A 17,029-nucleotide genomic window follows, 5' to 3' on the forward strand; every position below is an offset into this window, starting at 1 on the left:
ATCATCGCCAGATTATGACCAGTGCATCCGTAATCACTTCAGCAATCTCTTCCATGGTCAACCCTGATCAAAGGAGGGCCTACTACACCTGGGATGTGGGTATCACAAGCAGGTTGGTGCCTCTCCATATTAGCCTTTTAAAAAGATAGTGTTGAAAAATCTTACTGAACTGCAGTTATGCAGGTAATAGTGGCAGCATGGTGCTGATATAATTTACAGTGCCTATAAAAAGTATTCCCTCCCCGGAAGTTTTCGTGTTTTATTGTTTTACAACATTGAATCACAGTGGATTTAGTTTGTCTTTTTTGACACTAATCAACAGAAAAAGACTCTTGTGTCAAAGTGAAATCAGACCTCTATAAAGTGATTTTAGTTAATTACAAATATAAAACCCAAAATAATCCATTGCATAAGTATTCACCCCCTCCTTTTAATATTACACTGGTGTATCCAATTGGTTTTAGAAGTCACATAATTTTGAAGACCTGTGTGTCGTAAAGGACTGTACATTGATGAGACCCAACATAGATTGAGAGACCATCTTGCCGATCATCCACACTCCATCTGTCAGAACAAGCAGGATTTCCCAGTAGCCGCTCATTTTAATTATACTTCCCATCCAATTCCGATATGTCCATCTATGGCCTCCTCCATTGTCATGATGTCCACTCTTAGGTTGGAGGAACAACACCTTGTATTCCATTTGGGAAGCCTCCAACTTAATGGCATGAACATCGATTTCACAAACTTCCGGTTATGCAGCCCAACACTCCCTCCCCTCCATTTCTCATCCCCTTTTCCCTCTCTCACCTCATCTCCTTGCCCACTCATTGCCTACCTCTGGTGATCCTTTTCTCCTTTTTCTTTCTTCCTTCTGTCTCCAATCAACTTCCCAGCTCTTTACTTCATCCCTACCCCTCCAGGTTTCACCTATCATATGGTGGTTCTCTCTCCCCTCCTCCCACCTTTTAAATCTACTCCTCAGCTCTTTTTCTCTAGTCCTGCTGAAAGAACATAGAATAGTACAGCACATTACAGGCCATTCAGCCTACAATGTTGTGCTGACCTTCAATCCCTGCCTCCCATATAACCTCACACCTTAAATTCCTCCATATACCTGTCTAGTAGTCTCTTAAACTTCACTAGTGTATCTGCCTCCACCACTGACTCAGGCAGTGCATTCCATGCACCAACCACTCTCTGAGTGAAAAACCTTCCTCTAATATCCCCCTTGAACTTCCCTCCCCTTACCTTAAAGCCATGTCCTCTTGTACTGAGCATTGGTGCCCTGGGGAAGAGGCACTGGCTATCCACTCTGTCTATTCCTCTTAATATCTTGTACACCTCTATTATGTCTTCTCTCATCCTCCTCCTCTCCAAAGAGTAAAGCCCTAGCTCCCTTAATCTCTGATCATAATCCATACTCTCTAACCAGGCAGCATCCTGGTAAATCTCCTCTGTACCATTTCCAATGCTTCCACATCCTTCCTATAGTGAGGTGACCAGAACTGGACACAGTACTCCAAGTGTGGCCTAACCAGAGTTTTATAGAGCTGCATCATTACATCGCGTCTCTTAAACTCTATCCCTCGACTTAGGAAAGCTAACACTCCATAAGCTTTCTTAACTACCCTATCTACCTGTGAGGCAACTTTCAGGGATCTGTAGACATGTACCCCCGGATCCCTCTGCTCCTCCACACTACCAAGTATCCTGCCATTTACTTTGTACTCTGCCTTGGAGTTTGTCCTTCCAAAGTGTACCACCTCACACTTCTCCGTGTTGAACTCCATCTGCCACTTCTCAGCCCACTTCTGCATCCTATCAATGTCTCTCTGCAATCTTCGACAATCCTCTACACTATCTACAACACCACCAACCTTTGTGTCATCTGCAAACTTGCCAACCCACCCTTCTACCCCCACATCCAGGTCATTAATAAAAATCACAAAAAGTAGAGGTCCCAGAACAGATCCTTGTGGGACACCACTAGTCACAACCCTCCAATCTGAATGTACTCCCTCCACCACTACCCTCTGCCTTCTGCAGAGAAGCCAATTCTGAATCCATCTGGCCAAACTTCCCTGGATCCCATGCCTTCTGACTTTCTGAATAAGTCTACTGTGTGGAACCTTGTCAAATGCCTTACTAAAATCCATGTAGATCACATCCACTGTGCTACCCTCATCTATATGCCTCGTCACCTCCTCAAAGAACTCTATCAGGCTTGTTAGGCACGATCTGCCCTTCACAAAGCCATGCTGACTGTCCCTGATCAGACCATGATTCTCTAAATGCCCATAGATCCTATCTCTAAGAATCTTTTCCAACAGCTTTCCCACCACAGACATAAGGCTCACTGGTCTATAATTACCTGGACTATCCTTACTACCTTTTTTGAACAAGGGGACAACATTTGCCTCCCTCCAATCCTCCGGTACCATTCCCGTGGACAACGAGGACATAAAGATCCTAGCCAGAGGTTCAGCAATCTCTTCCCTGCCTCGTGGAGCAGCCTGGGGAATATTCCGTCAGGCCCCGGGGACTGATCCGTCCTAATGTATTTTAACAACTCCAACACCTCCTCTCCCTTAATATCAACATGCTCCAGAACATCAACCTCACTCATACTGTCCTCACCGTCATCAATTTCCCTCTCATTGGTGAATACCAAAGAGAAGTATTCATTGAGGACCTCGCTCACTTCCACAGCCTCCAGGTACATCTTCCCACTTTTATCTCTAATCGGTCCTACCTTCACTCCTGTCATCCTTTTGTTCTTCACATAATTGAAGAATGCCTTGAGGTTTTCCTTTACCCTACTTGCCAAGGCCTTCTCATGCCCCCTTGCTCTTCTCAGCCCCTTCTTAAGCTCCTTTCTTGCTACCTTATATTCCTCAATAGACCCATCTGATCCTTGCTTCCTAAACCTCATGTATACTGCCTTCTTCCACCTGACCAGATTTTCCACTTCACTTGTCAGCCATGGTTCCTTCGTCCTACCATTCTTTATCTTCCTCACCAGGACAAATTTACCCCTAACATCCTGCAAGAGATCCTTAAACATCAACCACATGTCCATAGTACATTTCCCTGCAAAAACATCATCCTAATTCACCCCCACAAGTTCTAGCCTTATAGCCTCATAATTTGCCCTTCCCCAATTAAAAATTTTCCTGTCCTCTCTGATTCTATCCTTCTCCATGATAATGCTAAAGGTCAGGGATCAGTGATCACTGTCCCCCAGATGCTCACCCACTGACAGATCTGTGACCTGACCCGGTTTGTTACATAATACTAGATCTAGTATGGCATACCCCCTAGTCGGTCTGTCAACATACTGTGACAGGAATCCATACTGGACACATTTAACAAACTCTGCCTCATCTAAACCCTTGGAACTAATCAAATGCCAATCAATATTAGGGAACTTTGAGAACAACCCTATCATTTTTGCACCTTTCCAAAGTCTGCCTCCCAATCTGCTCCTGGGTATCTCTGCTGCTACCAGGGGATCTATAGAATACCCCCAGTAGAGTAACTGCTCCCATCCTGTTCCTGACTTCCACCCATACTGACTCAAAAGAGGATCCTGCTACATTACCCACCCTTTCAGTAGCTGTAATAGTATCCCTGATCAGTAATGCCACCCCTCTTCCCCTTCCCCCCCTCTCTATCCCTTTTAAAGCACTGAAATCCAGGAATATTGAGAATCCATTCCTGCCCTGGTGCCAGCCAAGTCTCCATAATGGCCACTACATCATAATTCCATGTATGTATCCAAGCTCTCAGTTCGTCACCTTTGTTCCTGATGCTTCTTGCATTGAAGTACCCACACTTTAGCCCTTCTAACTTTACACCCTGTATTCTGCTTCTCTTTCCTCAAAGCCTCTCTATATGTTAGATCTGGCTTTACTCCATGTACTTCTTTCACTGCTCTATCGCTCTGGGTCCCATCCTCCTTGCAAATTAGTTTAAACCCTCCCGAACCATGCTAGCAAACCTACCTGCAAGGATATTGCTCCCCCTCGAGTTCAGGTGCAACCCATCCAATCTGTATAGGTCCCACCTTCCCCAGAAGAGATCCCAATGATCCAAAAATCTAAAATCCTTCCCCCTGCTCCAACTCCTCAGCCACGCATTCAACTGCCATCTCCTCCAATACTTACCATCACTATCACGTAGCACTGGCAGCAATCCTGAGAATGCCACCCTTGAGGTCCTGTTCTTCAGCCTTCTGCCTAGTTCCTGAAACTCACACTTCAGGACCTCATCCCTCTTCCTGCCTATGTCGTTGGTACCAACATGTCTTGAAACACTAACCACCTTTTTCTATAGATGCTGTCTGATGTGCTGAGTTCCTCCAGTATTTTGTGTGTGTTGCAGTCAAGGTGTTTCAATTGATTATGGTAAAAATACACCTGTACCTGGAAATGCAAACTGCTGGTGAGTCAGTATCCCGGCAAAAACTACATCATGAAGAGAAAAGAATACTCTAAGCAACTCTGTGAAAAGGTTATTGAAAAGCACGAGTCAAGTGATGGATAGAAGAAACATTCCAAGTCATTGAATATCCCTTGGAGTACAGTTAAGTCAATCATCAAGAAATGAAAAGAATATGGCACAGCTGTAAATCTGCCTGGAGCAGGCCGTCCTCAAAAACTGAGTGTGCAAGAAGGGGACTAGTGAGGGAGGCCATCAAGAGACCTATGACAACTCTGGAGGAGTTACAAACTTCAGTGTCTGAGATGGGAGAGACAGTGCATACAAGTGTTTCCTGGGTGATTCATGGGAGAGTGGCAAAGAGAAAGCTGCTGTTGAAAAAAGAACTCAAATGAAATCTTGGCCAGAGTTTGCCAGAAGGCATGTGGGAAACTCTGAAGTCAGCTGGAAGAAGGTTATATGGTCTAATGAAACATAGTGAAATTTTGGCCATCAGACTAAATGCTGTGTTTGGTGTAAGCCAACACAGCATAGTATCAAAAACACACCATCCGTACCATGAAGCATGGTGGTGGCTGCATCTTGCTGTGGGGATGCTTCACTGCAGCAGGCCCTGGCAAGCTTGTGTAGGTAGAGGATAAAATACAGGGAAATCCTGGAGAAATACCTGATGAAGTCTGCAAGAGAACTGCAACTTGGGAGATTTGTTTTCCAGCAAGGCAATGGCCCAAGCATAAAGCCAAAGCAACACAGGAATGGCTTAAAAACAACAAAGTTAATGTCCTGGAATGCCCAAGTCAGAGTCCAGACCTCAATTCAATTGAGGATTTGTAACTGGACTTGAGAAAGGATGGTCACTCACAATCCCTGTGCAATCTGACAGATCTTGAGTAGTTTTGTAAAGAAGAATGGGGAAAATATGCAGTGTCTAGATGTGCGAAGATGATAGACACCTATCCACATAAATTGAAGGCTGTATTTGCTGCCAAAGGTGCATCTACTACATACTTGAAGGGAGTGAATACTTAAGCAATCAATTATTTTGTGTTTTATATTTAATTTTTAATGTTTTGTGTTTATGTTTTTATGTTCAGGCAGGTTTCTTGACACAATATGTAGATAAGCCTACAAGAGGAGAGGCTGTACTTGACTTGGTATTGGGAAATGAACCTGGTCAGGTGTCAGATCTCTCAGTGGGAGAGCATTTGGAGATAGTGATCGTAATTCTGTCTGCTTTACAAAGGATTGGAGAGAGATAGAAACAGGCAAGTTAGAAAAGTGTTTAATTGGAGTAAGGGGAATTGTCAGGCTGTCAGGCAGGAAATTGGAGGCTTAAATTGGAAACAGATGTTCTCAGGGAAAAGTATGGAAGAAATGTGGCAAATATTCAGGGGATATTTGTGTGGAGTTCCTTTTAGGTATGTTCCAGTGAGGCAGGGAAGTTATGGTTAGGGTACAGGAACCGTTGTATACAAAGGCTGTAATAAATCTAGTCAAGAAGAAAAGAAAAGCTTACGAAAGGTTCAGAGAGCTAGGTAATGTTAGAGATCTAGAAGATTATAAGGAAGAAGCTTAAGAAGGAAATTAGGAGAGCCAGAAGAGGCTTTGGCGGGCAGGATTAAGGAAAACCCCAAGCCATTCTACAAGTATGTTAAGAGCAAGAGGATAAGATGTAAAAGAATAGGACCTATCAAGTGTGACAGTGGGAAAGTGTGTATGGAACCGGAGGAAATAGCAGAGGTACATAATGAATACTTCAGTATTCACTATGGAAAATGATCTTGGTGATTGTAGTGATGATTTGCAGTAGACTGAATAGCTTGAGCATGTAGATATGAAGAAAGAGGATGTGCTGGAGCTTTTGGAAAGCAACAAGTTGGATAAGTTGCCGGGACTGGATGAGATGTACCCCAGGCTACTGTGGGAGGCGAGGGAGAAGATTGATGAGCCTCTGGCGATGATCTTTGCATCATCAGTGGGGATGGGAGTGGTTATAGAGGATTGGAGGATTGCAGATGTCCCTTTCAAGAAAGGGAGTAGAGATTGCCCAGGAAATTATAGACCAGTGAGTCTTACCTCAATTGATCCAAGATGGCGGCGCGACACAGCTTGCAGCGGCCACTCTGGAACTGATTATCTGTTATTTGTGAAGTGGGGTGCCGTGCGCAATCATAATCGATTGAAAACGGACATGGAAGCATGGAGAAACATCAGGAAATTCCAGGAAGACCTTCTTCGTTGCTGCTGCTGTGAGGTCCGGAACTCTGCTGGGAAGAACAGGCCCCCAGTCCTCGGGGTCGTGTTGCCGATGGCAGTTGGCATCTTTATATGCTCGGCAGAGGATGGTGCTCGGAGAAGCTGTGCTGGAGGGGATGGTCGTCGGCTCGGAGGTTTGACGGACTCAGGTCGCTTTCGGTGTGTGCTGCGTCTGCGAGGCTGGTTTCGACGGAGCTTCCATTGTGTGCTGCGTCTGCGAGGCTGAGTCGGGCGGCTCCTTGGAAGTCCATAGCGGGGGTACTCCCTTCTGCCGCCGGCGTGGGATGGCGAGTCTGTCAGGACCCTGGGGACTTGTGGAAACTGTGGTGATTTCTTTTGAACTTACAGTCCTTTAACATCTTGGACTATTTTTACTGTGCCCATAGTCTGTTTTTTATCAATTATGCTATTGTTTGCACTGTTGCAACTATATGTTGTAATTATGTGGTTTTGTGCAGGTCCTGTAGCTTTAGTTTTTGGTCTTGTTTTGTCTGGTGGCTTTGGAGCTCCTTTCCGGGGAACGCGCTAGACGGTAGTGCGATATTAATACGCAGCAGCCTCTCCGGATTCTGGATTGGGGATTGCCAAACGTTATGTGGATTTTCTGGTGTAGTCTGTTTTGTAATATGCTTTTGTGATATCATTCTGGGGGAACGTTGTCTCATTTTTTAACTGCATTGCATTTGTGGTTTCTAAATGACAATAAACTGAATCTGAATTGTTGGTAAGTTGATGGAGAAGATCCTGAGAGGCAGGATTTATGAACATTACGAGCCTGATTGAATTTTTTCAGGATGTGACTAAACACATTGATAAAGGAAGAGCAGTAGATGTAATGTATGTGGATTTCCGCAAGGCATTTGATAAGTTATCCCATGCAAGGCTTGAGAAAGTCAGGAGGCATGGGATCCAAGGGCACATTGCTTTGTAGATCCAGAACTGGCTTGCCCACACAAGGCAAAGAGTGGTTGTAAACAGGTCATATTCTGCATGGAGGTTGTTCACCAGTGGGGTGCCTCAGGGATTTGTTCTGAGACCCCAAAATCTTTGTGATTTTTATAAATGACCTGGATGAGGAAGTGGAGGGATGGGTTAGTAAGTTTGTTATCAGCTTGCTGATAACACAAAGGTGTGGTGGATAGTGTGAAGGGCTATCAGAGGTTACAGCGGGGCATTGATAGGATGCAAAACTGGGCTGGGAAGTGGAGATGGAGTTCAACCCAGATAAGTGTGAAGGGGTTCATTTTGGTAGGTCAAATATGATGGCAGAATATAGTATTAATGGTAAGACTCTTGGCAGTGTGGAGGATCAGAGGGACCTTAGGGTCTGAGTCCATAGGACGCTCAAAGCAGCTGCACAAGTTGACTCTGTGGTTAAGAAAGTGTATGGTGTATTGGCCTTCATCAATCATGGAATTGAATTTAGGAGTCGAGAGGTAATGTTACAGCTATATAGGACCCTGGTCAGACCCCACTTGGAGTACTGTGCTCAGTTCTGGTTGCCTCACTGCAGGAAGGATGCAGAAGCTATGGAAAGGGTGCAGAGGAGATTTACAAGGATGTTGCCTGGATTGGGGAGCATGCCTATGAGAATAGGTTGAGTGAACTCGGCCTTCTCTTCTTGGAGCAAAGGAGGATGAGAGGTGACCTGATAGAGGGGTATAAGATGATGAGAGGCATTGATCATGTTGATAGTCAGAAGCTTTTTCCCAGGGTTGAAGTGGTTGCCACAAGAGGACACAGGTTTAAGGTGCTGGGGAGTAGGTACAGAGGAAATGTTAGGGGTAAGGGTAAGAGAGTGGTGAGTGGCAACGGTGGTGGAGGCGGATACGATAGCGTCTTTATAGAGGCATTTAGATAGGTACATGGAGCTTAGTGAAATAGAGAGCTATAGGTAAGCCTAGTAATTTCTAAGGTAGGGACATGTTCGGCACAACTTTGTGGGCCAAAGGACCTGTATTGTGCTGTAGGTTTTCTATGTTTCTATATTTTTCATTAATTTACATCACTTTGCAGAGATCTTTTTTCACTTTGACATGAAAGAATCTTTTTTTTCTGTTGATCAGTTTCAAAAAAGCCAAATTAAATAAACTGTGATTCAATTTTTTAAAGCAATAAAACATGAAAATTTCTAAGGGGGTGTGAATTCTTTTTATAGGGACTGTATAAGATTTAGTCACAACATTGAAGAAGGAACTTGGTGAAAATGATTTCCATCTGCTTAGGCCATTCAATCCACCAAGTTTGCTCCATCATTCCATCATGTCTGATTTATTAACTCTCTCAGTCACATTCTCCTGCCTTTGCTGCCCTGACTAATCAAGAATCTATCAACCTCTGCTTTAAATATACCTAATGACTTGGCCTCCACAGCTGTCAGTGTCAATGAATTCCATAGATTCGCCATCCTCTAGCTAAAGAAATTCTTTCTAATCTGTGTTCTAAAGGAACAACCGTCTATTTTGAGGCTGTGCCCTCTAGACCTAGACTGCCTCACCATAGGAATCATCCTCTATACACTTGCTGCCATTGCTGGCAGAGTTTGTAATTTGGGAAATAGACTTGGCTAATGCAAAGGGGCATAACTTTAAGGTGGTTGGAGAAATGTATAGTGGGGGATGTCAGAGCTAGGTTTTTTTCATTATACAGAGAATGGTGGGTGCATGAAGTGTGCTACCAGGGTTAGTGATACAGGCAGATAGATAGGAACACATAAGAGAGACCCTTAGTTAGGAGGGCTTTGCGGGAGGGATGAGTTAAATTGATTTTGTAAAAACACAAAATGCTGGCAGAACTCAGCAGAGCAGATAGCATCTATGGGAGGAGGTAGTGATGTCGTTTCGGGCCGAAACCCTTCATCACTCCAGCCCGAAACATCATCACTACCTCCTCCCATAGATGCTGTCTAGCCTGCTGAGTTCTGCCAGCATTTTGTGTTTTTATTTATTTCCAGCATCTGCAGATTCACTTGTGTTGCCTCAGATTGATTTTGTAGTAGGTTAAAGGGTTGATACAACATCATGGGCTGAAGGACCTGTACTGTACTGTGCTGTACTGTTCTATGTTCTAGTCCAGCCTAGAAACCACATTGCATTTTATGGACAGTTGCTTTCTAAGTGAAAGGTTCAGGCTGAAATGGAGTCGATGCCAATCCAGCTCATTCCTGGATGGTGTTGAGTTTTTTCTGCATTTTCAAAGCTCCATGTTTCTAGATAATTGAGTATTTAGAACATGCACTGAACCATGATCAGAAAGAGCATACTCCTCTCTATGAACATTCAGATATCGAATTTAGTTGTGTGCAGTCCTGGCAAAGTAAGAGGAAGAACAGTACAAATGCTATTCAAGATTCCTCAGCCAGAGAGAATACTGTATTTTATTGTAACAAATACATCAGTATTTGCTGTACCTTCAGTTCCCCCCACCCCAGCCCAAAAACAATCACATTTTGTTTTGCTTTAATCTAAGTATCATTCCCCAATATTAACTAATACTGCAGGTGAATGGACTTGTATTAATTTTTGTTATCTGTCTTTATAGCAGTGATGTGGCCACCATGCTTGAGCGATTTGGAGGTGAGTGCTTTTATATTAAAATATTGTAAAATGAATTTCTATTTGTAGGAATGGAGAAAATGGAAGAACTCATCTAGTCATGTGTAAAACTGAGATCCTCTAATTCAGAATTGTTTGAGTTAATTACTTTAAAATGAAGCCAATATTTGCAAAAAGAAAACTATTAAGAACTATGATTGATTTAATATCTTCAGTATTTTTGCAGTCAGTTGCAGATACCACACATTTGCCCAAGTATTGCAGGATTGTATTTCAGTTTATACAGACCAAGAATTCACAGTGTTCACAGAATGTGTATAAACACTTGTTTATTAAAGCAGCTGTTCTACAGCAGAGTGTGGATTTAACACAAACAAGTGCTAGGAGCATAACATTTTGTAATGATTCCTTCACCTAACAATGGGGCATATTTTCCAGCCCCTCAAGCATGACTGGTGTAGTTACAAAGCATCTTGAAGGGGGAAAATACCAAGCTCAGTAAATAAGCTGAATGTTTCTAATTACTTTATCCTTATTTTTCATGATTACATCTTTATGTGAGCAAAAACTAGTTTCAGACTAATGTTTTTGCCATGGTTGCTATATTTTCATCAAGCAATAATGAATTGATCATGGGGAACAAGGACATGGCAGACCAATTGAGTAACTACTTTGCTTCTGTCTTCACTAAGGAGGACATAAATAATCTTCTGGAAATAGTAAGGGACTGAAGGTCTAGTGAGCTGGAGGAACTGAGGGAAATACATGTTAGTAGGGAAGTGGTGTTAGGTAAATTGAAGGGATTAAAGGCAGATAAATCCCCAGGGCCAGATGGTCTGCATCCCAGAGTGCTTAAGGAAGTAGCCCAAGAAATAGTGGATGCATTAGTGATAATTTTTCAAAACTCCTTAGATTCTGGATTAGTTCCTGAGGATTGGAGGGTGGCTAATGTAACCCCACTTTTTAAAAAAGGAGGGAGAGAGAAACCGGGTAATTATAGACCGGTTAGCTTGACATCGGTGGTGGGGAAAATGCTAGAGTCAGTTATCAAAGATGTGATAACAGCACATTTGGAATGGGAAAGGAAAATCATGTCTGACGAATCTTATAGAATTTTTTGAGGATGTAACTAGTAGAGTGGATACGGGAGAACCAGTGGATGTGGTATATTTGGATTTTCAAAAGGCTTTTGACAAGGTCCCACACAGGAGATTAGTGTGCAAACTTAAGGCACACGGTATTGGGGGTATGGTATTGATGTGGATAGAGAATTGGTTGGCAGACAGGAAGCAAAGAGTGGGAATAAACGGGACCTTTTCAGTATGGCAGGCAGTGACTAGTGGGGTACTGCAAGGCTCAGTGCTGGGACCCCAGTTGTTTACAATATATATTAATGATTTAAACGAGGGAATTAAATGCAGCATCTCCAAGTTTGCGGATGACACGAATCTGGGCGGCAGTGTTAGCTGTGAGGAGGATGCTAAGAGGATGCAGGGTGACTTGGATAGGTTAGGTGAGTGGGCAAATTCATGGCAGATGCAATTTAGTGTGGATAAATGTGAGGTTATCCACTTTGGTTGCAAGAAAAGGAAAACAGATTATTATCTGAATGGTGGCCGATTAGGAAAAGGGGAGGTGCAGTGAGACCTGGGTGTCATTGATCACCAGTCATTGAAAGTGGGCATGCAGGTACAGCAGGCGGTGAAAAAGGCGAATGGTATTTGGCATTCATAGCAGGAGGATTCGAATACAAGAGCAGGGAAGTTCTACTGCAGTTGTACAAGGCCTTGGTGAGACCACACCTGGAGTATTGTGTGCAGTTTTGGTCCTCTAATCTGAGGAAAGACATTCTTGCCATAGAGGGAGTACAAAGAAGGTTCACCAGATTGATTCCTGGGATGGCAGGACTTTCATATGAAGAAAGACTGGATCGACTGGGCTTATACTTGCTGGAATTTAGAAGATTGAGGGGGGGATCTTATTGAAACGTATAAAATTCTAAAGGGATTGGACAGGCTAGATGCAGGAAGATTGTTCCCAATGTTGGGGAAGTCCAGAATGAGGGGTCACAGTTTAAGGATAAAGGGGAAGCCTTTTAGGACTAAGATGAGGAGAAACTTCTTCACACAGAGAGTGGTGAATCTGTGGAATTCTCTGCCACAGGAAACAGTTGAGGCCAGTTCATTGGCTATATTTAAGAGGGAGTTAGATATGGCCCTTGTAGCTAAAAGGATCGGGGGTATGGAGAGAAAGTAGGTACAGGGTTCTGAGTTGGATGATCAGCCATGATCATACTGAATGGCGGTGTAGGCTCAAAGGGCCGAATGGCCTACTTCTGCACCTATTTTCTATGTTTCTATGTTTATGTTTCTATGAGTTAATAGTAGGTAAGAATGGCACAGTAGTGCAGTAGCTACCACTATTACATATACTATTACATCACGAGTGATGTGTGTTCAGCTTAGCCACTGTTTGTCAGGAATTTGTACATTCTCCCCATGACCACATGGGTTTCCTCCAGCTACTGCTATTACCTCCCATATTTCAAAGACATATGGGTTCGGGTTAGTGAGTTGTGGACATGCTATGTTGGTATCAAAACGTGGCAATACTTGCAGGTTGCTCCCAGCAAGTCCTAGGACTGTGTTGGTCATTGACATAAGTGGCATATTTGACAGTATGTTTTTGATCTATGTGTGACAAATAAAGCTAATCTTTATCTTTTAACAAATTTTGAGAGCTTGAAGTGGAAATGCCTTTCGAAAGCTGCACCTTTAATCTGGAGTGAGTGAGTGGGGTTGAAGGAGAAGTTGTTCAATGTGAGAACAAGTTTAACTAGGAGAATGAGATTATATATGGAGGGGAACTGTTCAGACTTCTTTTCAAGATTGAGGCAGAAGCTCTTCAGACCATCTGATTGTGTGATTGAGATGTAAAGAGATTGTACATCCATGGTAAAGGCTAGTTAATTGGGAACTGGAAGATTAGAAACTGTCAAACTGGCAGGTAGCATCAGAGCTGTCAAGAATGTAAGTGGGACGAGACAAGTTGGGGGGTGGGGAGGAGGAGTAAGGAGCAAGCAAATGTAATGCACTGGTTCACATCTTTACTGTTATTCTGTAGGTATTTCATTTAGCAGTTCTGTAAGAGCAGTCTGTTCTGCTGTTGGGTTATTGTTGAAGATGAGGTATGATGAGGAATGTATGCCATCCAGTTAGGATGGTGGAACTTGGGAGGTTTTATGGTGACAGACACTAAGGTTGGTCTTGGGGCTTTTGTTCAGCGGGAGACGAAGAGAGAAGACACTAGGGAGAACCGGTCGTGGGATATGATCAGGTGAGAGACCCGTTTGTTTGAGTTGGATTGCAAGTGACGTTTGGAAGGTGGTGTGTGCTTTCAGGCAGACTGTGTGAGTGACAGAGAAGTTCAAGGTGAGCTCCAACTTGTGCACATTTGATTGTTTAATTACAATGGGCTCTTTTTGTTTTTTCTTTTGTTTCTTTACTAACCCTTTAGTTAAATAAGTTTCATAAATTAATTCCATTAGTCGTACACAGTGTGCTGTCTGTTATTTCTTGGCACTGGGTTATGACAGGGTAGTAAATTTCACAGCATCCACACAAATGGGGTTTGGGGTTGGAGAGGCAGGATCATGAGTTTGGCAGGATCTGAGTGTCTCCCCTAGACTTGCACAGCCAAGGAAACCTAGGGGTTTCATAAGTTTGGTTGGGAAAGTGAAGGCTCCGCTTGGACAATCCTATCTGTGCTCTTGGGCCAAAGATCAAAGTAGGCTGCATGGGGATGGGAGACAGATGATGGGATTGGCAATAATGGTAATGGCGTTTTCTCGTGTTTATAATCAGATTTTTGATTGTGAGACAATGGTGTAATGGTTGGTGATGGGGCATGGAGCAGAGGGCATGAGAAGCTTTTGGATAACTGATTTGTTTGGCCTCTGTGAGACAGATCAAGTACTCGTCCTTGTTGGCAGGCTTGATAACAATTTCAATAATGGTTGTTACTGAACAGAGTGCTAGAAGGTTAAAAAGGTAAAAACTAGAGTGAGTAAAAGTAATGGTGCTTTGATACTTAATGATACATGGATCTACAGGCCCCAAGAGTCTACAAGATTAATTGGGAATTCTGGAGATAGGAGAAAGGGTCTGGTCTGTGTTTTGGCTAAAGACTCGGACCGAAGATTCAGAGCAAGAAGGCTGCGAGTGAACTGCTGATTTTTTGGGAGTGAAGGGAGTTTTATTACTACTCGAGTTAAAGAGAGGCGAGACTGTGCAGGCGCATGACATCAGCCAGTAGAGCATGAAAGGTTTAAAAAGGCGATGAATCTTCAATGGTTTTTAATTTGGAGCAAGAAAGCTGCGAGTGAACTGCTGATTTTTCGGATCGAAGGGAGTTTTTCACTACTCGGGTTAAAGAAAGGCGAGACTGCGCAGGCGCATGACGTCAGCCAGTAGAGTGCGAAAGGTTTAAAAAGAAGACTGCCATATCCAGCGGGTAGTGTCGGATTGGGCAGCGGAGTGAGAGGCAGCAGAGTGATAGGGCTTTGGCTCAACGGGCTTAAGTGGTAACAGAACGAGGCGAGGTAGGAAGTATGTGTGTGAGGTCAGTTTTTTGTGCTCATTGTCAGAGGTGGGGGGTCCTGGAGTCTCCCAGCCTCCCGGAGGACCATATCTGCACCAGGTGTGTCAAGCTGCAGCTCCTGAGGGACGGAGTTAGGGAACTGGAAATGCAGCTCAATGACCTTCGCCTGGTCAGGGAGAGCAAGGAGGTGATAGAGAGGAGTTATAGGCAGGTGGTCACACCAGGCCCACGGGAGACGGTCAAGTGAGTCACAGTCAGGAGGGGGAAGGGGAAGAGTCAGGTACTAGAGAGTACCCCTGTGGCTGTTCCCCTTGACAATAAGTGCTCCTGTTTGAGTACTGTTTGGGGGGGGGGGGGGGAACAGCCTACTTGGGGGAAGCGGCAGTGGCCAGGCCTCTGGCACAGAGTCTGGCCCTGTGGCACAGAAGGGAAGAGGAAGGAAGTAGTGATAGGGGACTCTATAGTTAGGGAGTCAGACAGGAGATTCTGTGGACGCAGGAAAGAAACTCGGATGGTAGTTTGCCTCCCAGGTGCCAGGGTTCCAGGATGTTTCAGATCGCATCCAAGATATCCTGAGTGGGAGGGAGAACAGCCAGAGGTCGTGGTACATATTGGTACCAATGACATAGGAAGAGGGAAGAGCTCCTGAAAAAAGACTACAGGGAGTTAGGAAAGAAGTTGAGAAGAAGTAATCTCAGGATTACTGCCTGTGCCACACAACAGTAAGAAAAGGAACAGAATGAGGTGGAGGATAAATGTGTATATAACCATATAACAATTACAGCACAGAAACAGGCCATCTCGACCCTTCTCGTCCGTGCTGAACCTAGTCCCACCGACCTGCACTCAGCCCATAACCCTCCATTCCTTTCCTGTCCATATACCTATCCAATTTTTTTTCAAATGACAATATCAAACCTGCCTCTACCACTTCAACTGGAAACTCGTTCCACAAAGCTACCACTCTCTGAGTAAAGAAGTTCTTCCTTGTGTTACCCCTAAACTTTTGCCCCCTAACCTTCAGCTCATGTGCTCTTGTTTGAATCTCCCCTACTCTCAATGGAAAAAGCCTATTCATGTCAACTCTATCTATCCCCGTCATAATTTTAAATACCTCTATAAAGTCTCGCCTCAACCGTCTATGCTCCAAAGAATAAAGACCTAACTTGTTCAACCTTTCTCTGTAACTTAGGTGCTGAAACCCAGGTAACATTCTAGTAAATTTTCTCTGCATTCTCTCTATTTTGTTGACATCTTTCCTATAATTCGGTGACCAGAACTGTACACAATACTCCAAAATTGGCCTCACCAATGCCTTGTACAATTTTAACATTACATCCCAACTCCTATACTCAATGCTCTGATTTATAAAGACCAGCATACCAAAAACTTTCTTCACCACCCTATCCACTTGAGATTCCACCTACAGGGAATGATGCACTATTATTCCCAGATCACTCTGTTCTGTTGCATTCTTCAGTGCCCTACCATTCACCATGTATGTCCTATTTTGATTAGCACCTCACACTTACCAGTATTAAACTCCACCTGTCATCTTTCAGCCCACTCTTCTAACTAGCCTAAATCTCCCTGCAAGCTTTGAAAACCTACTTCATTATCCACAATGCCACCTATCTTAGTATCATCTGCATACTTACTAATCCAATTTACCACCCCATCATCCAGATCATTAATGTATATGACAAACAACATTGGACCCAGTATAGATCCCTGAGGCACACCACTAGTCACCGGCCTCCAACCTGACAGTTATCCATCACTACTCTCCGGCATCTCCCATCCAGCCACTGTTGAATCCATTTTACTACTTCAATATTAATACCTAATAATTGAACCTTCCTCACTCACCTTCCATGTGGAACCTTGTCAAAGGCCTTATTGAAGTCCATATAGACAACATCCACTGCTTTACCCGTGTCAACTTTCCTGGTAACCTCTTCAAAAAATTCAATAAGATTTGTCAAACATGACCTTCCACGCACAAATCCATGTTGACTCTGTCTATCCAGATAATTATTTATACTGTCTCTAAGAATACTCTCCATTAAATTACCCACCACTGATGTCAAACTTACAGGTTGATAAATGCTAGGTTTACTGTGGTGATAGGGGCCACAGAATTGCCTATCTGACCCCCTAACTATTGAGTCCCCTAT

General features: G+C 43.7%; 1 protein-coding gene across 1 annotated transcript in view; it reads left to right on the plus strand.

The window, feature by feature from the left end:
* LOC140717083 (synaptonemal complex protein 3-like) overlaps positions 1-17,029 on the plus strand; it is a 209,000-nt gene that overhangs the window by 88,712 nt on the left and 103,259 nt on the right. Inside the window, exon 4 of the mRNA XM_073030264.1 lies at positions 10,240-10,274. Within this exon, the coding sequence (XP_072886365.1) occupies positions 10,240-10,274 (35 nt within the window). The remainder of the gene's footprint in view (positions 1-10,239; positions 10,275-17,029) is intronic.

The sequence above is a fragment of the Hemitrygon akajei genome, chromosome 27, assembly GCF_048418815.1.
Source record: "Hemitrygon akajei chromosome 27, sHemAka1.3, whole genome shotgun sequence".
NCBI lineage: Eukaryota > Metazoa > Chordata > Chondrichthyes > Myliobatiformes > Dasyatidae > Hemitrygon > Hemitrygon akajei.